Source organism: Perognathus longimembris, chromosome 10 (genome assembly GCF_023159225.1).
Source record: "Perognathus longimembris pacificus isolate PPM17 chromosome 10, ASM2315922v1, whole genome shotgun sequence".
Classification (NCBI taxonomy): Eukaryota; Metazoa; Chordata; class Mammalia; order Rodentia; family Heteromyidae; genus Perognathus; species Perognathus longimembris.
Window position 1 is genome coordinate 37,197,402 of NC_063170.1, and position 23,174 is coordinate 37,220,575.

The 23,174-nt window shown below is 43.5% G+C and overlaps 1 protein-coding gene and 1 long non-coding RNA gene across 2 annotated transcripts in view; both read left to right on the plus strand.

Moving 5' to 3' along the window:
* Positions 1 to 4,177: 4,177 nt before the first annotated feature.
* LOC125358595 (store-operated calcium entry regulator STIMATE) overlaps positions 4,178 to 23,174 on the plus strand; it is a 55,058-nt gene continuing 36,061 nt past the window's right edge. The window contains exon 1 of the mRNA XM_048355840.1: positions 4,178 to 4,503. Coding sequence (XP_048211797.1) covers positions 4,344 to 4,503 — 160 coding nt within the window. The 5' untranslated portion in view covers positions 4,178 to 4,343. The remainder of the gene's footprint in view (positions 4,504 to 23,174) is intronic.
* On the plus strand, positions 9,583 to 21,948 carry LOC125358596. The gene is made up of 3 exons (XR_007212338.1): positions 9,583 to 10,158; positions 16,522 to 16,525; positions 21,899 to 21,948. It is a non-coding gene; the product is annotated as an uncharacterized LOC125358596 (long non-coding RNA).

Here is a 23,174-nt window from a genome sequence, read left to right on the forward strand (position 1 = left end):
TTAAATGATTTGCAGGTGTGTTTTGATGGCTTTGTATGAGAATATGTATAATTGGATATTTTGATTTACCCATAATTACTAATTGACTCACAAGTGTGGCTTAAGGGTTTTAAATTGAAAGCCCAGTCTAAATGTAGTTCCAAGCCCACTCACTTGCAGTGTTTTCCTCACTGCTCTTCCCCAAACACATAGGTAGCCTTGTTTTTAGGGCACTCTACACCTTAGATGAAGGGAGAAATTAATAGGCAATGAGGTTGATTTTCTTACTGGGTGCTGGTGGCTCACACCTGTAATCCTAGCTACTCAGGAGGCTAAGATATGAGGATCACAGTTTGAAGCCAGCCCAGGTAAGGAAAGCCCATGAGATTCTTATCTCCAGTTAACTATCAAAAACAAAACAAACAAACAAAAAAACCCTGAAAGTGGAGCTGTGGCTCAAATAGTAGAACACTAGCCTTGAGCAAAGATGCTCAGGGACAGCATTCAGAACCTGAGTTCAAACCCCAAGACTGGCACAAAAAGAAAGAAAGGATTTTCTTGGTTACAACGTTTACAGATTTTCACAAGAACCAGCAATACTAGGATTGGAGGATTGGTGGATGGAGAGATAAGCCTAAAACTCTTCCATTTTTTTCTGTCTGGTCTGTCCTAGCATGGATGACCTATCATGAAGGACTGTTGTGAAAAAAATAAGCAAGTTATAAATTTACTAGACAAGTTTTCAATAACAGCAGTAAAGCACTGACTAGAGCCATGGAAGGCAGGACTCTGGTAATAGCTGACTTGTGACATGGTGCCACCACTGCTGATGGGATGGTGCCTATTCTCAGGATGTGTGGGAGATCGAGCCTAATTAGGGTTTCTATGTAGTTCATTTAGTCTAATAACTGATACCTAGCATGGCAGAATGGAAGTAGTCATAGAGTTTTGAATGGATATGGGTCATCTTTGGAAGCAAATCAAGTCAAAAAGCAGGCTGACTGAAGGGGATTACAGAGTTTATGCAGAGTCAAAGCTGAGTGGTCTCAGCTCTCTTTGCAAGAATCTCTGGAAAAAGTAGTTTGAATGTTTCTCTTGAGATTTTAAATACTGGTTTCTTTTTCTCTCCCCTCCCTCCTTTTTTGGTTGTGTATTCTCTGAAGACAATCAGAGGCCTGCCAGGGAGGAACTGCTGACCGTTTCCAGCACTATCTTTAAACTTTTTACAATACTAACCCACTGCAGCTGATGCACTTTATTTAATCTATTTTGTATTTTTCTTAAAGCTGTTTGTTTTTCCTCCTAATTTAAAAAGAAAATGATGCACTGAGGATAAAGTATACTTAAGGAGAAATATCCACAAGAATGCCTACTAAAATACTTCTATCAAGCTTGATGGCATACCTTCAAAAGATTTAAAACAAGACTAAGGAAACTCTGATCAATATTTGCATGTTTTCCTTTCCTTTTGGTAAATAAGTTTGTATTAAACTTGTGTATGACAGGTTTTAATTGGTTATGAGAAAATCAAAACCGGTATTAAGCTATGTTTAACTTCATTTATGCTGATTTGACACAAAGGAAGGCATTTTGGCCAGAGTACATTCCTCAAAATTCCATTTGAGCTTCAAGAGGATCATCTTTGAAGAGATGAGAAAGTTCCTACTTGAATAAAATTCCAGAATTGTTCCCCTCATCTTGGGTGTCTCTTCCTTTCCCTCTGAAGATAGGTACTTTTAAATTTTCAGCTCAAGAGACATTGTAAGAGCAGAATCCTTTTTTTTTTTTTTTTTTTGCTGGTCCTGGGGCTTGAACCTAGGGCCTGGGCACTGTCCTTGAGCTTCTTTTGCTCAAGGGCAGCGCTCCACCACTTGAGCCACAGTGCCACTTCAAGCTTTTTCTGTATTGAGTAATCAAACCCCGGGCTTCATGCATGCTCTACCACTAGGCGATGTTCCCAGCCCATAAGCAGAATCTTTTAACAGTGACCTTGCTCCTTGAATTGTATCTCTGCCTTGAACTCTGCAAGCTGCTTGCTGTCTGCAGGCCTTATGGACTCATCCACACCTAGATGTACAGAGAAATGCTGTGTCCTAAGCTTCCATTTTGTATCCCTTTGTTCATTTTCCTTGGTTTGTCTGTGCCTTCAGGCAGCTAAGTCTCATTTCTAATCATAATATCTTGTACTTTAGGACACATCCTCTTATCTGGTTCTCTCTGAACATCAACTGCTAGTTATTGAGAATTCTTGTACAGTCCCAATTGGATTTGAGGGCAGTAATGCTACTTTGAATTTCCCCTAGCCATTTATTTTCTTAACCTGATTTTCTGTATTGCCCCTGACCAATATTTGTGGAGAGTTAAAATTTTACAAATTAAAATCCAGTTTAATTTAAAAACTACTTTGTTGCATGGTCTCTGTGTCAGTCACTATGTTAGACTCAGGAGTGCATTAAAAAAATTCCTTCAAGGGGTTGGGGATATGGCCTAGTGGCAAGAGTGCTTGCCTCGTATACATGAGGCCCTGGGTTCGATTCCCCAGCACCACATATACAGAAAATGGCCAGAAGTGGCGCTGTGGCTCAAGTGGCAGAGTGCTAGCCTTAAGCAAGAAGAAGCCAGGGACAGTGCTCAGGCCCTGAGTCCAAGCCCCAGGACTGGCCAAAAAAAAAAAAAATCCTTTAAGCGTCACTCATCTGTAGAAGAGAGATGTGTTATAGTTGTGTAGTTTAGCAGTCCAATAATTTCTAGCGCACAAGAAAAGGGGGACAGTAGGAACAACAGGAAAAAGGGAACAGCATCCATGCAGCTAAAAATGCTGCAGAAAGGCACACAGGCTGGAGAATTGAATTTTTTTGTACCCACGGTAGAGCTTGAACTCAAAGGCTGTTCCTTAACTCCTTTTGCTCAAGGCTGGCACTTGAGCCACAGTTCCACTTCCTGGTTTTGGGTGGTTAAGTTAGAGATAAGAGTCTCACAGACTTTCTTGCCCAAGGTAGCTTCAAATTATGATCCTCAGATCTCAACCTCTTGCATAACTAGGACTATAGTGAGCCACTGGTGTCTAGCTGAGAACTGTATTTTTGTTTTGGGGATAATCAGGTTAATATTCTAGTTAACCAAGAAACATTTAGGGCATATAACCTTCATATAATTAGAATATCTTAGGGGCTACTTAATAAGGGAAGAAATTCCCCACAGGTGATATTTACTGTTACAACATATGTAGTTCTGTCAACTGGACTTGTACCACAGTGTGCTCTGAATTCATGCAGGAGGAAGGTCAGTGACTGAAGCCCCAACAAGAGACTGAAGTCCAGAAAAAGGCAGAGGGTTCTCGGAACCCTGGTAAAGGCAGGATCCAAGGAGTAAAAAGATAAATAGGACTGTGTGTATTTATGTGTGTGTGAACATGGGGATGATGGAAGCTAGAGATTGGCAAATACAAGTCGTTCAACTTAAAATGGGAATCACATTCATTATGTATTAAGTGAAGAAGGCAGGGATACGTGCCCATTGACTTTTCAGTCTAAACCCAGTATTATTTCTCATTAAAAGCGATTGCATTGAAGTGTCTGTTTAAATTATGGTTTTGGAAGCCAAAACATTGGGAGTATGGTATGCTGGCACGGTACGAAGGGGAAGCTGGGGCTTGAGGCTGCTCTAGTTAGCAAGAGCCTGTCAAATTTTTTATAGTTTTTAAGTTTATAGGGAAAAGAAATAAATTTGGCGCCTTGATTAATAAATTGAATTCTCTGGTTTTGACCGGGAAACTAGAGGGACGGCCAGTGTTTGGCTTGGAAGAAGATGCCTGTATGTGTCTCAGGTTGTTTCCCTTAACTACTTGCTTCACAATAATCCAGCAGCAGATTATTGGACTCCTGAAGTAGTGACTCGGAATCTTTGGGGGAGGTATCCAACAGTATTTTAAATTCCCCAGGGAATAAGGGATTTACCTTGGAAGGAAAAATGATTTGAACAAGGATTTGCTGCTGCCCGGGCTCTGGCTCTCAATCCGGTGGAAACAGCCGGGATCACCTGGTCTACCTGCAGGTCCCGACCCACAGCCCCGCCCCCTCGCCAGGACCGGAGCCCCGCCCCCAGAAGAGCACAGGCGCGGAGGCCCGCCCCCACGTCAGGCCACACCAATCAGGAGCTGCGATCTCGGACGTCGGGTTACGCGCGGCACCGAGTGGGCCGCCAGCTGAGGTACCGGCTCCGGGCTCAGGCTCCCGAGTCGAGTTCCCGGCGCTGGCTTACGGCTCGGGCTCTTGCCTCGGGCTCCCGGCCCCTGGGCTCGGCGGCCCGGCCCCGGCAGCGGTGAGACGAGGCGGGGCGTCGCCGCGCCCTCCCGCTAGGCCGCTATGCAGGGCCCCGCCGGGAACGGGAGCCGCGGTCTGCCAGGCGGGCCGCCTTCCACGGTCGCGTCCGGGGCGGGCCGCTGCGAGAGCGGTGCGCTCATGCACAGTTTCGGCATCTTCCTGCAGGGGCTGCTCGGCGTCGTGGCCTTCAGCACGTTGATGCGTGAGTCCCGGACCCCGGCCCTTCCCCAGGCCCCGCTCCTACGGCCCAGCCCCGCCCCGCCCCGCCCCGCCCTGGGACCCTCCAGCCGGAAGAGTTCCGACTGGGACGGGGCGCCTCCCCCCGCGAGACCAGGCTGGGCATTCCCAGATAGAGGGAGCCCCGGGCCCGACCCAGAGCCCCTCGCCCTGCCTCCATAGACTCTAGTCCAGAGTGGCCCTGCCTCTAGCCGCCTTCCATGTCCCTCTTCTGAGATACTCGTTCAAAATTCTCTTCCCTCTTTGCCATTCCAAATTAAGGTTACCCCCACTTTCTAGTCTGAAGTCGTGACCCTCAGGTTCTAGACCCACAGCCTTAAACTCCTAGTCTGATGCGGGTGCACTTCACCTCAAGAATTTGCCATCTCACTAGCATTTGAATCTTGTTACCTTTTATGTAAAACCCTTCTAGTGTCTGGAGTGTGTATTTCTCTTCCCAAGACCTCTATACCCCTATCCCCCCAGTGGCCCTTCCCAGCTTCATTTCCCCTGGTTTATTTAGCAGGGCAAGGCCTGAACAGACTGCCTTCCCCATATCTCCTTCCTCAGTAGACCCACCTGTTCTGTCTTGTGACTGTCCCAAGCTTTCCTGAATATGTGGCATCTCAAGCTTCACCTAATGGTTCCCTTCCCTAACTCACTTTTTATTTAGTCATACTTCCAATTACCTTTTTTGTTTTTTTTTAACAAAACTCCAGAAACCTAGGGACTTAATGAAGGAAGTTCTCGAGATCCGGAGATGTCTCAGAATCCTTGTACTAAGTCACCTGGGGCACTTCCTTGAGAGTTTTGCAGTGAAAGAAGTCCCAGGTGGCCCATATTATTGTCCTGTGTTGTGTGGGTGGGAGGGTCAGGTGGACATGGTTGTGGAGCTTGTGTTATTTTCTTTTTGCCAGTTCTGGGGTTTGAACTCCGGGCCTGAGCACTGTCCATGGCTTCATTTTGCTTAAGGCTAGCACTCTACCACTTGAGCCATAGTGGCACTTCCGGCTTTTTTTTTCCCTGTTTATGTGATGCTGAGGAATCGAACCCAGGGCTTCGTGTCTGCTAGGCAAGCACTCTACCACTAGGCCACATTCCCAGACCCTTGTGTTGTTTTCTTAAAGTGCACATCCTTCCCCTTCTGAAAGTAAGGAGAAGCTTTGTGTGGCACATAGACCTAGATTCGCTCCTCTGGTTGTGTTTTGGGAAAGGAAAGGTTGTAACTATCAATCAGTAAAGAGGTATTCCAAAAATGACTTGTTCTCACTGTGTCCCCACTGTGTTCTGTGAGCAGAACAGGCAGTTGTGGTAGATAGTCTCTGAGAGGACTCCTGCAGCTGTGTGCAGATGTCTTGTAGGGTCCTGTCCCTGGAGTGGCTCCCATGCTTGTTTGTGGTATGTTTAGGTGCTTCCTCTCTGGCTTCCAGTGGCACTTAAGGGGTTTGATCGTGGACACTGCTTACTTCTGGTTGCCTGGCCTTGATAAATCCTGCAACAAGTGTCCAAATGTCAGTAAACACTGCTTTCTGCAGTCCCTTTTAGTCCCAACTTGCTTTGCTATTTTCTCACTTGTTCCTATAATAATTGTGATAATTGTGCCAAAATTGGGTCCATGGGCCTAATGTGTATGTTTTCAAGACATTGTGAATTTGGCCTCCATCCTCTCCTGCTTCTCTGCCTTCCAACCACTTTTCTTTTTCTCTTGACAAAATGTAGGTTTCATTTTTATTTTGTTCCCTACTCTGAGATTTTAGAGCCTGGCTCTTGGTGTTTTCATGAGTATGATTGGTGGTGATGGCCCACAAATCCCCTAGGGGTTGGCACTTAACATTCAGAGAGCTAAATGTGAGTATAACAGAACAGAGTTGCTCCTAGCTGGGAAGTGTTGGATTGAATGTGTTCAGAATGGTTATGCTGGGACACTCTCACCTCTTCAGTATGATAACGTGCAAATCTCACTGCAATGGATACTTTTCTGTGTGCAGAGAAAGTCTGGATGGGAAAGTAGCTTACTATGTGAAAGGCTTGATGGAGATGGGGTTTGTGACAGTAGCTGCTAGGATGGAGAGAAGCTCTTGGAAGGCTAGCGCTGAGAATAACCTAGATACAGAAAAGGGATGAGAGCAAGAGCTTCATCCCTCTACTTAGAAGTAGACAGCAAGGTCTAGGTGATGGAACTGTGGAAATGCATGGGAAGATCGCAGTAGCTGGGACCAAAGAAGTGCCTTTCTTAGGGCTCAGATGCTTTGGTCTTGTTGACAAAACCACGGGTCTTTTCCTTTTTGAACTAGTGGGAAGAGGAGAAAATCTGTAAAGGAGCTCTGGAATTGACTTTGCAAAGAAAAAGGAAACCAGAGCATCAGCTTCTGCCTGCTGTTGGACTTTTCCTTTCACAGAGCTTACTTGTCAGTAGTGACAGCTGCTAGAAGCAAGGACCTGACTCCCAGACCACGGTGTAGTACCTGGCAGTTCTTGGAAGGAAGACTTGGTTTGTTCAAATGAGGATTCTTTTACTATCATTCCCATTGTAACTTTCTTCTGGTCCATTTTAAATACCAGACTGTTCTGAGCAGTTATGTCCTCTTTGAGGTCACAGTCTTTCCCCTTTCCATTACTTTTGTCCTCTGAGGCAGTGGGCTCAGTGTCTCTCTTGGGTGCTTCCCCAGTTCTGATGACCAGAACTGTTTGGCTTTCCTGCTGGATCAGCTCTCCTGCACAGTAGACCCACTTCTCTGCCAAACAAACTGTGAGATCATTTTTTTTTCTCATTTCACATCCCTGATTTCAGTGACTACTCATACCACTCTTGTGCTCCACTCTTCACGCAGAAAACCACTCTTGTATGCTTTTTTTAATGTGGGGGGAAGGATTTGTTCTAGAGGAAATTTTCTTGCTTATTTTAATTCCTTAGCAGGGATTCAGGTTCTCACAAGGATTTCTTACTCTGTTGCTCTGATAGAATTCTTGCCTCATGTGGAATATTTGCAGACTGACTCATTCCATATAGTTGAGAGTACATATCCTGGTCCTGGTAGCCTGTTCTTCATGCTATATGAACATTCAGACTGCCCCATGCTACCACATGTGCCAGTGTCAGCATGTTACTGGAACTGGTGAGGCTCCAAGGAGGAGAATTCCAAAATGGCCCTTGGGTATTGAATTAGTGATGTACCTAAAAAGAATTTTAGGACACAGAGACTGATAATGTTTATTAGCAAAGAAAAGTAACTGTAATAAAATAGTACACAAGCCATACATAATTATGAACATTTCTAATAATGTGTGTAAGTTAAATTTTGGGTCTTTATGTTGTAGAAGTTTGAGCATCCTTTAAAAGGTAAATTTGCTAGATGTTTAAGTGGCCATTCTTAAGATAAGTATTTTTCTTTGCAAATACTTTTTGTGCCCAGGAGAGTCATTTTTCCAAGGGTTTATTCTCATAATAAATATCTTTGAGATAATCCTTGCTCAGTTCTGATAAGACACTAATTATGGGCAAGTGAGCAAGGTCAAAGAGAGACAGCTGCTCTTTCTCCTTTCCCCTTCCCAATCTTCACTGATATTTTAGGCTGTAAACTGTAAAGCTTAAAGCAAAGAAAATAGTGCCTGTATGTTTTTAATCAAGCTATTTATTAATGCAATGTTTATTCCTAAATTTCTGGCTCCTGTTTCCATGCATTTTCTCTGATCTATTCTGCTTCAAAGTCACTCAGACTGAAGTCACAACAGAACAGAGCTGAGCAGTCTTGGAGCTCAACAAGCTGTTCCAGTTCAGAAAAGTCACCCAGCTGTCAGCCAAAGGTCAGCACTGACCCACATGTGTATCTTGGCATTTGAGGGTGTTTACTCTCAGTACTTACTGAGTGCAAAGAAGAAGCAGGCCTCACTATGTAGAGTCAGGGTTCTAGGCTGAAATGTGGACAGAATTTAACAAAACGGTAGCCTCTCACATAGCTGGGTTTATAGGTCTGTACTATCATGCCTAGCCTCATCTTTGATAGCTTACAAATCTGGTGTTTTTCTCTCATGCTAGCTTGTATAGCCTCTTCTCTGGTTACCTTTTCACTCTCATCCCAGTTTTTATACCTTAAAATATCACACACACATAGAAAAGATGAGAATAATACAGCCAGAACCTGTCTGCCTTCCACCTGAATTAAGCAGTTGTTCAAATTTTGTTACATCTTTTATCTCTTCCTGCTTAAAAAAATTTTTTTTTCAGTGCTGGGGATTGAATTTGGGGCCTCACTCATATTAGGCAAGCACTCTACTACTGAGCTACATCTCTAATGATTTTTTAAAATGTTTTTCAGTCATTCTAGAAGAATCATAAACACACACTTTTTTAGCTTTTAATGACTTCATAACTCTTGGAAGAGTCACAGCCAATGGTTATGTAAATGTCAAAATTTTAGAGATATCTGAGTGTTTCTTTGTGGTATTTGAATTGTTTCACTGTGTTTCCTCAGTTTGGTCTAGAGGAACTAGATTCAGGCAACTTTTTCTGCACAAGAACACTGCCCAAGGGCTGGAGGTACAGCTCAACTGATGAGGCTCAGAGTTCAAACCCAGTATGAGAGAGAGGGAGGGAAGAAGGAGGAGGAGGAGGGAAGAGAAGAGGAGCATGAGGAGAAAGAGGAAGAGGAGCATGAGGAGGAGGAGGAGGAGGAACATTCCTAATAAGTGGTGCTATATATTTCTGGTTCCATTTCTCCCCTTCCCCCAGGAAGTTGTCCCACTATTAGAAAGAATAAGGTGGGTTACTTGTTGGTGAAGGTGAGAAGACCTCCTCAGATCTCCCTGGTAAAGGTACATTTCCCATTGCTAATACATGCCCCCTACATTGGTCGTGTTTTGAGATCCTTTGGTTATTCTGTTCTATCACCCAGTGATCACCTACCTCCTCCTCATAAAGGAGGAAACCCAGTGAAGTCTCAGTTAGGGTTGGAACTCAGAACTAAAGTTACCTGTCTTTGCATCCTATACCTGGCACACACTGTGTCATGTCCTTTGCTTCTATGGAGTAACTGCCCAGACAAAGGAAGAGCCTTCCGTTTTCTGTCCCAGGCCAGTGTATTGCCTGTGGAGGAGAGAAGTGTAGGTAGTATCAACATACTGGCTGGTTTGAGGTCTCTGCTTTTATAAAGTTTTTATATTTTCTACACCCTGATTTATTTGGTGGCATTAATCCATAATGATAGTATACTGCTGTATTAACTTCACTAGTTTGGAGTTGTTTGAAATAGGGTAAAATCAATCATAAGATACTTTTATGAAATGTAATTTTTACATAGTTAAATACCTCTGTTAGCCAAGTGTTTCTCTAGGAGGCGCCTATCAGACTTCTGTACCTTTATGTTCTTTTAAAATGTTTTGCAATTAGTATAATATTTGCATGAAGAAGTCCTGTTGAAGGAGTTTCACTAGAGGTTATAAGCAGCAGGAAACCTGGCTATGGATCAAGTCCAGGCTTCCATTTCTGCTTCTGACACATAATGTCAGTGAGCAGCTTATATTTTTCTCAAAGCTTTTTCTTTCCCAGTAACATGGGAGAACCATTTCTCTCTTAGGATTGAGGGAGCTGGAAAGAATGCTTGTAAGGATGTTAGAACAGTGGCACCTGTTAGGCCGTGTGTGTGTGATACCATAATACTCATTATTGCAATATGTGCATTCAGGTGTCCTGTGGAAACACATTTTCCAATATGTACTAACTTGTCTTCTGGTTTTTTGTTTTTGTTTTTGTTTTTATCAGTCCTGGGGCTTGATGAACTCAGGGCCTGGGCACTGTCCCTGCTTTTTGCTCAAGGCTAGCACTCTACCACTTGAGCCACAACGCCACTTCTGGCCTTTTCTGTTTATGCGGTAATAGGAATCAAACCCAGGGCTTCATGCATGCTAGACACATTCCCAACCCCTAACTTGTCTTCTGAATTAGGTTAAACATTTCCCTTTTTCTCTTGTTTGCATAATGGCTTTACTTTTAAACCCCTTTACAGAATGTATAATGTAGGAAGCTTTAAGCCAACCAGCCAGGAACTCAGCCAATGAGTGAAAGCATCTGATATGGAGCTAGGGTCTCAATCACAGGCCAAAAAAAAAAAAAAAAAGACATAACCAAGCCAAATGGCTTTAGGGGACATCATTACCCCCTTCCTTTACCTAACCCTTTCTTAGGTTTTTCACCATCAGCACCTCATGTGAACCTTACAGGGCAGTAGGTGAACTGAGGCTTTGCAACTTTGAGGCACTGAATCTGCTTCCAATGAATCTGCTTTTATTTTGCCTGCTCCCATAATAGTGGGTGGTGCTGCTGGTCACTAGAGCTGGCCTTTTTCTTGTAGCTTGCTGTTCTTGAGTCCCCAGGATGTCCATTTCTGTGTGCAGCACTTGTATTCATGGGAACTCTGGAAGGAAGGGTTTTCATTGTATAAGCAAGGAGAGTGAGCCTGTGAAGAGAGCTGAAATGTAAGCCAGATCCTTCAGACTCCAAGCACTCCGAGGCCCCTCTGATCCTGCCTTTTCCCCCCCTCTTTGCTATAGTTGTATATGTGGCTTCTTTACCTCATTTTTGGCTATGTAAACGAAGCTGGTTTTCTTTCTTAATTACTTTTTGATTCTAAAATATTGTCTGGAGCTTCATATCATCTTTTTTTAAGTGTAGAATTTGATCATTCTTGTGATAAAAAAACATCAGTACAAAAGGACATTCCACTGCCACCATTTCATATCATCTTATGATTATTGATAGTATTAAGAATATAGCATTTAGATAGACAGTAGAATACTTGCCTATCATGCACACAGCCCTGTGTTTGATCCTTAGCACCACAAGAACAAAACAAAAGCTGTGTGTGTATACCCATATACACACTCACATATGTAGTGTGTATACATATATATGTATGTGGTGTGTTATTTCAGCACATATGTGTATGTTTGAAATGACTTTGTGCAAATATGAGTTACAGTTGGGTTTGTAAGTTTTCTTAGCTGTGTAAAGGATGGTCCTGCCCTAGGGCTGAGGGTCTTGTATATGAACATCAGAGGAAGGGAATACAGTAGTCTGCTTACTAACTAGGTGATTTTTTCACAGAATCTCTTTACCTAGTGCTATGTAACATAAGGAGAATCATTAATAACCCTGTAAAGATTGTTCCTTTACTATTAATCTATGCATAGAAGTAGTCAATGAATCTCTTTTAGATTACTGCTAGGAGATTGATTACCCATCTAACTTACAGTTTTTCAGCTTGGCACTATTAGCCTTTTGGGCCAGATTAATCTTTGTTTTGGGGGAGCTCCTGGCTTCTACCCACTAGACACCAGTTGCAGCCACCAATGGTAACAACCAAAAATGTCTACAGAAATTGCCAAATGCCCTTGGAGGATGAAGTCGATCCTGTTTAGAACCACTGCATCTGCTCAGTATATGCCTCACTCAGGAAACTCATTAGCTTAGAGCAGACTAAAGGGCCCAGAATATGAGAATGGACTGGTAGGGTTTGCTAAATACTTGGATATTGAGTGGAATTACTAGATACTGCCTTGACAGAGAAGAGCTGAGACCCAGTCTCTTTCCTTGAGGGGATCCCAGCTGACAGGTCATTGAGAGGAGAGGACAGATCCTAAACACTTGAGCCCAGCATTGAAGATAGACAAGAAGGCTTTCTACATGGAGAGTCCTTGGAAAAGGAATGGGCATGTCACTTTATTGTGGGCTGTGCAGGGGTCTCTGCACCCCGGGTGCTCTCCCAGCCAGCGGGAGAGGCAAGGAAGCTCACCCTGCTGAGTGTGAACCCAGAATAGGTAACAAGCCGCGAGTCGCCCGCACCCAGCCCAACCCAACCTTTCGTCGGCAGTTGGACAATCAGACGACTCGGGAGAGGTTCAAGACTGCTCTCAGTTTTAGTGGGGCGGACCCAATCTTAAGTATGGGCAATGGTAGCAGGAAGAGGAGGGTGTAACATACCTAGCCAGGGGCGATGATTGGCGGTCCAAGCTGTCAGTCAAGGGCAGAAGGCCATAGGACCTCCCTAAGGGGCGGCCTAAGTACTAGCAGGACCACCCCCAGGTTACTGCCGGCAGCCATCTTGCTACACATGGTCTTAAGGCTGGGAGGCGTGGCCAGCTAGAGCCGCCTTTCCAGTTCCGGACCCAGAAGGCAAGCAGGGCTAACCAGGATCCCTCTTCCGAGGTGGTGCAAGCAAGCACGCCCCCAGGGACTGAGGCAGGCAGGGCTTTTCAGGGCCTCACTCCCGAGGCGCAACAACCACACACCTCTGGGGCGTGGACAGGCGGGGTCAGTCAGTGTGCCCCACAGGCTGGAGCATGTGGTGAGCAGACAATCCCAGAAAAGCAGGCAGTGTGTTTGAGGAGCTCCAGAGAGCCTTTCCTAGTCCCTTTTAGGCCTCTTCTACAGCATGCACTTCAGAAGATGGTGAATAAAATTATTGGCTGTTAACTCAGATCTGTACTTAACCTTGTGTTCCAATTGGAGTGTTTGAGAACTTTTCTTGTAAAACAGTTTTATCAGGATATCCCTTTTAGATCCCTCTCAGGTACATAAACTGTATTTTTATTTTTTGGTGCCTCTTCTGGGGCTTGAACTCAGGGCTGGGTACTGTTCCTGAACTTTTGTGCTCAAGGCTAACACTTTACCACTTGAGCCACAGCTTCACTTCCAGCTTTCTGGTGGTTAATTGGAGATAGGTCTCATGGCATTTTCTGTCTCATCAGGCCTCAAACCATGATCTTCAGATCTTAGCCTCCTAAATATCTAGTATTGTACCTGGCTTGTTTATATCTTATTACTGTGTGTGTGTATGTGTACACATGTGCTGGTACTGGTACTTAACTCAGATCCTTGCATTCCCTCCTAGTTGATACTTTACCACTTGAGCCACTCTGCTAGTTCGCCATTTTTACTGGTCAACTGGTCTCTTGAATTTGTCTGTCTGGGCTGGCTTTGAACTGTGTTCCTCAGATCTCAGTCTCTTGAATAGCTAAGGTTATAAGCGTGAGCCACTGGTGCCTAGCTTGTTTTTATCTTTTGGGCCCTCGAAGAAAGGGACCTAGTGCCTTCTAGCACCTCGACCTGTTGGCAGTGCCTTCTGAACTAGATGGTGGTGACATGTTGACAAACATGCTGTACTTGCTCAGTGCTAGGCCTGTAATCCTTCACTGCCACGTTGAGACATAGATACTCTTAATATCCCTCCTTGTCTTATAGATGAGCAAATTGAGTAATAGGTTATATAACCTGTCCAAAGTCATATAGCAAATAAATGGTAGAACCAGAAAGTCTGGTTCTGAAAACTGCTTTTAGGTAAGAAATGAGCTCCCTTCTTCTTGTTAAGTAGCTCTTATTGATTCTCCACCACATTCAACAGATATGTTGGGAAAATAGAGATGCTTCCATCTTTATTCCATCCCAAATTCTATATTGCTCCCAGGGAGTGAGCTCACAAGAGTCATGCCAGGCTGTATAAGTCCTGGGAAGAGCTGCCGCTTACCCTATGACTGTGCATGACCCCAGTCTTCCTAGAGTTGGGCTTTGCTATGAAATGTCTCTGAAAGCCAGTGTCAGCATGTCTTAGAAATTATGAACCATTCAAATTACCCATGCCTGTGAACAAAAGCTTTTCACTTGAGTTACTGCAGTCCCATGTTACCAACACATGTTTTCCCTGCTATTTCAAATGTCTTTGTTCTAAAGAGTGTTTTGTGCCATTGGCAGGTTCTACTCAGGTCATTTTGGAGAGGAAGAGGCAAGGCTCAGGACTCAGGTCAGTTTCACGTGGAGGCTTTGAGATTGAAGCTATGAGATAAAGTGATACACAGAAAGGAGGCCAGAGAGAAGAGACTAGAACACTCAGAGTTTTTCTCAGTTTTGACACTTCCTTTTAAAATCTTGGTATAGACTCTTACACCTTTACTATCACTAATCATTGGTAGATGTAAGGTACTTTGTCTTTTTCTTTCTTCCTTTCTTTTTTGTCGGTTGGGGGGCTTGAACTCTGGGCCTGGTCACTATCTCTGAGCTCTTCAGCACAAGGCTAGCCCTCTACCACTTGAGCAACAGCGCCACTTCTGCTTTTCTGTTGGTTAATTGGAGATGAGAGTCTCACAGACTTTCCAGCTAGCTTTGAACCAAAATCCTCAGATCTCAGCTTCCAGGGTAGCTAGGATTACAGGGGTGGTGTGAGCCACCAGCACCCAGCTTTCTTTTCTTTTTCTTTTTACAAAGCTATAGACAGTAGAGCAGGACTCTTATGAAGCTGAACATGTTTGTTTTTTGCAGCACTGGAACTTGAGCCCAAGGTCTTCTGCATGCTAGGTAAGCACTTTACTATTTGAGCCCTCTCCTCACACAATCCTTTTTGTTTTTTATTTTGTTTTTGAAGATAAAAGCCCATAAAAATGCTTGGGCTGGTCTTGAACTCAGGACACTCCTGTCGGGACCTGAAGGATCCCTTTTCCCCTATCTCCCGGGGAAATGCCTGAACCCCAGAAACTATTGAAAGAGCACTCGGCCTTGTCTTCCACCAGCAGAAGGCAAAGGCATACCCTCATGGGTTACACTAAGTTGAGGAAAGGTTGCCAATGCCTCCCCTCCCCCCGGTCCCCTCACATTTCAGGAGTGGCGGCAGAAGAAGACATCAGGGAGACGCCTTGATGGTGGAATGGGTCTCACAGGATTTAATTGGGAGGGGGTTTATATAGCAGTAATGGCGGGAAAGGAGGGGGACTGGCCAAAGGGCCAGTCATAGGCTAAAGACCGTGTCCATCAGGTGATGTCATAAAACTTCCTTTGTGGGTTGGACAACCCCTATCATGGTGGCACGCACGTGTTTGCCTCCCCCAGGGGCGGGGTCTTCTCTTCCGGTTGAGGCCGGAAGGTGGGAGGGGCTAGCTTTTTACACTGTCCCAGGCTGGGGGAAGGGAAGCTTCTAGGGAGCTCTTGTCACTCTTCCCCCATTAAGGCCAAAACTGAGTCCCCAACAACTCCTGCTTCTGCCTCCCTAATAGCTGGAATTACAGGCATAAGCTACCACACCTAACTTGAAACCTACATTTTTTTTCTTTTCTTTTTTGCTAGTCCTGGTGCTTGAGCTCAGGGCCTGAGCACTGTCCCTGGCTTCTTTTTGCTCAAGGCTAGCACTCTACCACTTGAGCCACAGTGCCACTTCTGGCTTTTTCTTTATATATGGCGCTGAGTAATCAAACCCAGGCCTTCATGTATATGAGGCAAGCATTCTACCTACCACTAGGTCATATTCCCATCCCCAAACCTACATTTCCTTTATGTTTATTTTTCTCGAATGATTTTCCCCTTAGCTTTTGTTCTAGTCTTCAGGTGATTTTTTTTTTTAAATCAGTTGTAGAGCTTGAACTCAGGTTCTGGGTACTGTCCCTGAGCTTTTTCACTCAGAGCCACAGCTGCACTTCTTGTTTTCTGGTAGTTAATTGGAGATAAGAGTCTCACAGACTTTTTCCTGCCTGGACTGGCTTTGAACTGCAGTCCTCAGAGCTCAGCCTTCTGAGTAGCTAGGATTACAGGTATGAGCCACTGGTGTCTGGCTTCTTTGGGTATTTTAGCCCTCTTAAGTAAATATGCTTCATGGGCTTTTCTATCTCCAGAGAAAACATATGATTTTAAAAAATGAAACGATATATAGAGATAAAGTAGTTAACGATGCATTAAAAAAACTAGAGATTAAGGGTAAATAAGAAGAACAGTTAAAACTGAGTCACAACACATGCCATGTCCTTCTGCGCAGGCTGTACAGTTCCAGTGTCATGACTAAATTGGCCTGGTGACTTTGAGTATGCTTTTTGCTTGATCTGAAATAGCTAAAGGTCATTACAATGAGCAGGACCCTAACTCTGTGTGTGTGTGTGTCTGTGTGTGTGTGTGTGTGTGTCTGTGTCTTTGTCTGTGTAGCATTTGTGGAGAGAGCGTGTAGTGTGCAGGAGGTTCAGGAGCACAGTTGAAAAGGTATGTGCCACACATGTGGGTCTCTTCACTTATTGGCTTTGCCTGAAGCATCAGACCATAGATTCCAAGTTGCTGTTTCTATAGCTGATCTAAACTTTGGAACAAACCAGGATCTATGTTGGGATCCAGCCTTTAGACTTGATGGGGGGGCTTAACGCCCCTCCCCCAAGCCCTGGGGGAATGCGGAAGCAGGCTCTGCTCTCTGGGTCCGGAACCAGAAGAACTGGCCTTGCTCCCAGCCCCCAACTCTCTAGCCAGCCCAGTCGTCCCCCAGTCTAGCCAGCCAGGCGCCTACCTGTCCCGCCCTGGCTTGGCGCTTTCGAGTGACGTTAGCTCAAGGGGATCAGGTGACAGCTTTCAGCCTATCGGCGTCCTGGCCGACTGCCTTCTCTCGGAATCATCTCCTTTTACCTTTGCCTTAATAAAGCAGTTGGCTCCTGAGGCTTGCTCCAAGACTTGCGTACGCCTGGCTTTATTTATCGGTAAGGGGGTGGGCACGCTTTCTCGTTTTGGCCACGCGCGCGTTAGGACGGTGCTGGCTCCCCCGCCCCACTCTAGCCTTTTCTGCGGGCCGGGTGACTAGGGGAGAGGGTGAGAAAGGGAGTTGTAAAAAGAGTAGCTGAGTCTCGATCCCCACGCCGGGAGAGGCTACCGAGCCCAACAGATCTAGACGTTCAGGAGAGGCTAGAGACAGGAATGAGGGTTGGGATCCTACAGACAATGTAGGAGGAGGGTTTTTTTCTGTGAAGAGCCCTGGGTTTCTAATTCCATCCTTACATTTCTCTGTTAAGATATCTCATCAGATATATTCATATACTTACATAATTTATATACAAATTCCATATTATTTTAGTATGTAATAGTATGTATTTGATATGTTATATACTTATATTACACAACATATTTGACATATTTATATTAGTGTTATATATTTATATAATCTGTTTAATATTTATAGTCAGTATTTATAATGTTTTATATATATTTATATATAATTCTGTTGAATTTGAGTAAACAGGGTACTTTAGCCTACTACTCCACTTAGCAGAATATATTGGTTCTTTTTGCAGTGTGTATTAAATAAATGATTAATAATATCCTAAGCAGAAAAAAAGTCTTTGGGGCAATGTCCAGCAAGTGTGACAAAGGTCTTTCTGTGGAGTTAAGTTCCAGTGTATCTGCTAAGTGTGCGACAGGCCATCATGGTGTGGGATCACATTCTCTCAGTAGTAGAAGTCCTGGGTCAGGCCCCATGGGGACAGTGTCTATGGCTGAAATTTGGTTGAGGGTAGTGTAAGGTATAAAGGTTTGGAGAGTGGGTAGAGACATGATCTAAGGTGTTTATTGGCCCTTACTCTGTGTCACAGAACTGATGGACTGTGCCAAGGACCTCCCACCAGCTGAAGCTGCTGAGATGTTGTCTACTAGCTTGCAGGACAGCTAGGTTACTGGCAGGCCACTGCTCTGTCTTTGCAAGCTTTTCCTGTGCTGTGGGTGTTGTATCCATCATATGGTCTTTCCTACAATCTGGACCAAACAGAACTATAACTAAATACTAGCATGCAGCAAGATGCCCCAGGCTATCCCTTTCCCAGCCCCTATCCCTGTCAAATCTATTCTTCTTTCTTCCCCTTTCCCATGTTTTTCTTTTACCTTCCTTCCTTGAAGTTTGTAGGACTTACCCAGTCTATTAGACGGATCTAGGACCCTACTTAGCCTTCCTCTGCATTCCTGGGGCTGGTATGTCTGCCAGGCCTCTGCTGGCACATGGTGGAGCCTGTGATGCTTGGGAAAGTGGTTTAGAACAAGTCTGCTTGAAACTGGATTTTTTTCCTAGGCCCAAGTCCAGGAGTCCTATCTTAGGTCCAGCAGTTCACCCCTACGTGCCTAATAAAAAGACCTAAAAAGCAGAGAAATATTTGTTACATGGCAGCACTTACTTTTTCAGTCATGGGTATAGAAATTGGCTCTAGTTTAAATAGAATTGAGGATGGGGTGAGAAAGGTATGCATAGTTAAAATATTCCCAAATCACAGATGCGGCCTCACTGACCATTAGCTCAGTCTTTGTCCTTGGACCAGTCAGGATAAGTAGTTAGTACTTTGCCACTGGAACACAATAGAGCCAAGTTGCTGGTCTTCTGAGTTTTTAGCATTTTTTTTTTTAAGATGATAGGATAGCATTTCTTGTTTGAGGAGCCCAAAGTGATATTCAGTGACTGTAGTAGGGAATATCTCAGATAAATGAGCACATATGAGGGCAGTGGGGCTGAGTGTCCAACTTTTAGCTAATTCACAAGGCTCAGCAAAAGCATCTTTTAGATTACCTCTTATATATTCCTGAGAAATAGGAGACCAAGATCTTTGTCTACTAACTGCAAACTAAATAGCAAGCATTTTTTGAGGACATGGGTATTTCTCTTACATAGCACAGTGCAATGAACAAAACTCAGAAAATTTAGCTAGGTGTAGGAGTCACCCCTGTAATTACAGCTACTTGACAGGCAGCAATTGGGAGGACCAAGGTTGAGGCCAGTATTGGCAAAAGTTCATGAGACCTATCTCAACCAATAGATGGACATGGTGGCTCAGGTCCATGATCTCAGCTACACAGGAAGTATAAATAAAAAGATTGCCATCCAGGCTCACCTAGGTGAAAATTCATGACTCTATGTCAAAAATAACTGAAAGCAAAATGGTGCTGCCTAGCAAAGCATGAGGCTCTAAATTCAAATACCAGTATTCCCCCTCCCCCAAACAAAAGCAAAAACAAACAGAAAATTTAAGCTTAATATGTTATTAGTGCATATCTATGTTCAAATCTCACCAGCCAACCATAGACTAGCACAGCTAATTTTTCTGGCCCTCAGTCATAGTTCACATGTTTTGCCACATCTGTTCAGTCTTTCTTAGTATTGAATAGTTAGTTCTTCAGCCTTTTTTTTTTGTCTTTTTTTATTTTTAAGCCAGTTCTGGGGCTTGAACTCAGGGCCTGAGCACTGTTCCCGAGTTTCTTTTTTTTTGCTCAAGGCTAGCACTCTACCACTTGAGCCACAGTGCCACTTCCAGTTTTTTCTGTTTATTTGGTAGTGAGGAATCAAACCCATAGCTCCATGCATGCTAGGTAAGCACTCTACCACTAAGCCACATTCCCAGCGCCTCCTTGTCTTTTTTTTAGCCAGAGATTTTAAAGAATTCCTAGATTGGGTTGTTGTTTGCTTGTTGTCTGTCTTCTTGTGACTATGTCCAGTTTACACGTTTTTGGTAGAGATGTTAATATTTGTCCTAACCTTAAGCCCCACAGTGAAGTTGTGGGTTTTTTCTTCTGTAACTAACAAGTAACTTCCAGGGAGGAGATGCTTTGTTTTTCTTTCAGTTCTGTGACTTGAACCCTGGTCCTCACCCATACTAGACAAGTACTGTGCTACTGAGCTACAGCCTCTGGGTATTATTTTGAAGCTGAAAACGTAAGATATTCTCAGTGCTGTTTGTAAAGCCTCCCTGGTTGGAATACTGTGGTGTAAACAGAGAAGTCAGTTGGATCTAGGAACTTACTTAATGACACTGAGTCTCATCTGTAAAGGGTCTATTGTGTGCCAAGTTCCAAAAGTGTTTTACATATAACTCCTTTACTCTCCATATTAGCCATCTAAGATGAGTACTTATATTGACCTACTTTAAACTTTAAGAATCTACGGCACTAAGCAGTTCAGTGATTTGTCCAAGGTTATGATAACCTCTTAAATGGCAAAACAAGATTCATACCCGGTGGACCTTACTGCTGCACTGGCTTTCCTCTGCTGTCTGTGCCTGTTGTATGCAGTGTACCCTTGCACTACATGATACAGGTTACTACTTCCTAATGCTTGCAGGCCTCCTGTTCCCCCCTTCAACACCGTTTGCTTCTCACTGACCCTGACCTGCTTGGATTTTCATTGAGAACACCAGTGCAGTCTTTTCTGGATATGATAGGTGGACTAGGAAAAGCCAAAGGCTTGTCATTTTGAAGTTGGAATCTAGTAGGGATTCCATTGAAGCCAGAAGAATGTTCTTATAGAGCTAAATTTGACACTTGAGTTTGTACAAGAGTGGATGAAGAGGCTTTTATCCATGAAGTCATAAATGGTGTGGAATTTGCCCTTCTTCAGAATAACCAGGACAGAGACCAGAATATATGAAACATTTGTGGATAACCATTTGTGGGAAATATATGAAATGTTTGTGGACATTGGACAAGCTGCTCACCACAGTGATTCCTGAGAGAAAGGAAATATGAAGGTGAGCCCTATGGTCTTCCCCTAACATTCTACCTGGAGGCAACATCCACATCTCATAGTAGTGAGGAGGAGCCCAAGCAAAGCTTGTGTCTTGCATCTTAATTCATTGAGAAGGCAAAGTGGAGAACAAAGCAACTGTGGTTTATTTGGAAGAGACAATAAGGAAGAAAAAGAACTACACAGACATTACTCTGGGGCTCCTTGAGAGTTGTGGTGAATACTCATCTGTGTGAAACTAGTGAAGCAAAGCAGAGAACAGCTGCTGGTAGCCATAAGCAGAGCCATTTCTAGGACCAGGAGACATCAGAGTTCTTTGTAGTGATAGTGCCATGCCAAAGACAGTGATAGGCAGGCCAAAGAAATTAATTTCCCTTCCTCAAATAAGTCAGTTCTAGCAAGCAGTTTCCTCAGCAACAGACACCTATCCTCCAATTCAGTTCCATTATGACATTATTTTCTTGGAGTCAGTGTCAGTTTCCATGGGTTGTGACTGAGACTGCCTGTCCCATTGCTTTCAAGTTCCTGGTTGTTTTATTTGAGGTTCTGATCCTTTGGCCAGACATCAAGGCTCCCGGAGCCCCCAACCTTGGTTCCGTTAACTTGCCCAAGTGGCTTACAGAACTTGGGAAAACATATACTTAGATCTGGTGATTTATTGCAAAGGGTACCAATGAGAGATGCATAGGATAGAGAATCGGAAAAAGTATATGGAGTACCCATGATCTTTGCAGATGCACCTATCCTTCAGGAACCTCCAGGTATTCAGTTACCTGGAAACTCCAAATCTTCTACTTTTAGAGTTTTATGTAGATTTTGCATAGGCATTATTGAAACAAGGATGACCATGTTGAAATGTGATTGAGCAAAAACATTATGACCTAATACACAGGTGGGAAAAAGCCAAGGCCTTTCCAGATTCTTTCTAGGATTCCTTCTGAAACGAGAGTCTTAAAATCTACAAGCAGACAAGTCAAAGAATTTATAACCAAGTAGAGACAGAAAGGCAGAGGAAAGTTAGACTGTCTTGACTCATCTGGAAAAAAGAAATTCCCGTTGGCCAGTCTTAAAGAAGAAAGCCATGAGCTAAGGACTATGAACAAGATGTGTGTGTGTGTGTGTGTGTGTGTGTGTGTGTGTGTGTGTGTGTGTGTATGTATGTATGTATGTGTGTGTGTGTGTGTGTGTGTGTGTATACTATAGTAACAAAAACAGACTAGAAAGCTGGTGCCAGTGGTTCATGCCTGTAATCCTAGCCACTCAGGAGGACTGTGGTTCAAAGCCAGCCGGGGCAGGAAAGTCCATGAAACTCTTATCTCTAATCAACCAACACAGCACCAGTGGTGCTGTGGCTCAAGTGGTAGAGTACTAGCCTTGAGCTAAAGAGCTCAGGGACAGCACCCAGGCCCAGAGTTCATGTCCCACGACTGACCAAAAAAAAAGACTAGAAATGATCACTGATCTAAATGTAAAAATGAAAACTAAAAAGAAAACAATCTGTCTCACTTTGGGTTTTAGGACATAATAGCCTGAGCTATTAAAATAATCATAAATTAGATTTCATAATAACTTATATTTCTCAAAATATAGTATTAAGAAATAAGTAGTAAAAGGAAGAGGGGGAAATTAAGAATTATTAGTCACAGGGCACAAAGTTTCAGACAGGAGGATAAGCTTTGAGACCCCTTGCATTGCAGATTTGACTATAGTCAGGAATAATTTATCATATGCAGAGTGAACATCCAAAATCCAACATGAAACTGAAAATGTTTCAGATTTTGTATTAGGGGTCCTCAACCGGTGAAGTCTATGCAGGTATTCCAAAATCTGGAAAAGGAAAATCTGAAACACTTCTGATCCCAAGCATTTCAATAAGGGATTCACAACCTGTACTTGAGAATAGCAGAGAGAGTAAATTTCAGATGTCTCACTACAAAAAAATCGTGAGGTGATAGATATACTAATTAGCTTAATTTAGTCATTTCTCATTGTATACGTATATACAGCATTATGCTGTACCCTATAAGTACAGTTATGACTTGTCACTTAAAAATAATGTTTCTTTAAAAAATCATGCCACAAACTAGGTGGAAATATTTACAATATGACCATCTGCTTTAAGCAAGCTATGAAAAGACATTTATAACTCAAAAGACGAAATGCATTTTAAAAATAGGCATGGGATATGGATAGAAATTTCTCCAGAGAAATAGTAAATAAGCACATGAAAAGATGTTCAGTCTTCATTAGTCATCAGGGAAATGGAATTTAAAATAATGATGAGATACCAGTGTAATCCCACAAGAATGGCTAAAAATTTAAAAGACTGATGAACAATACCAAGTTTAGAAGAAAATACAAATTTTGGAATGCTCATACA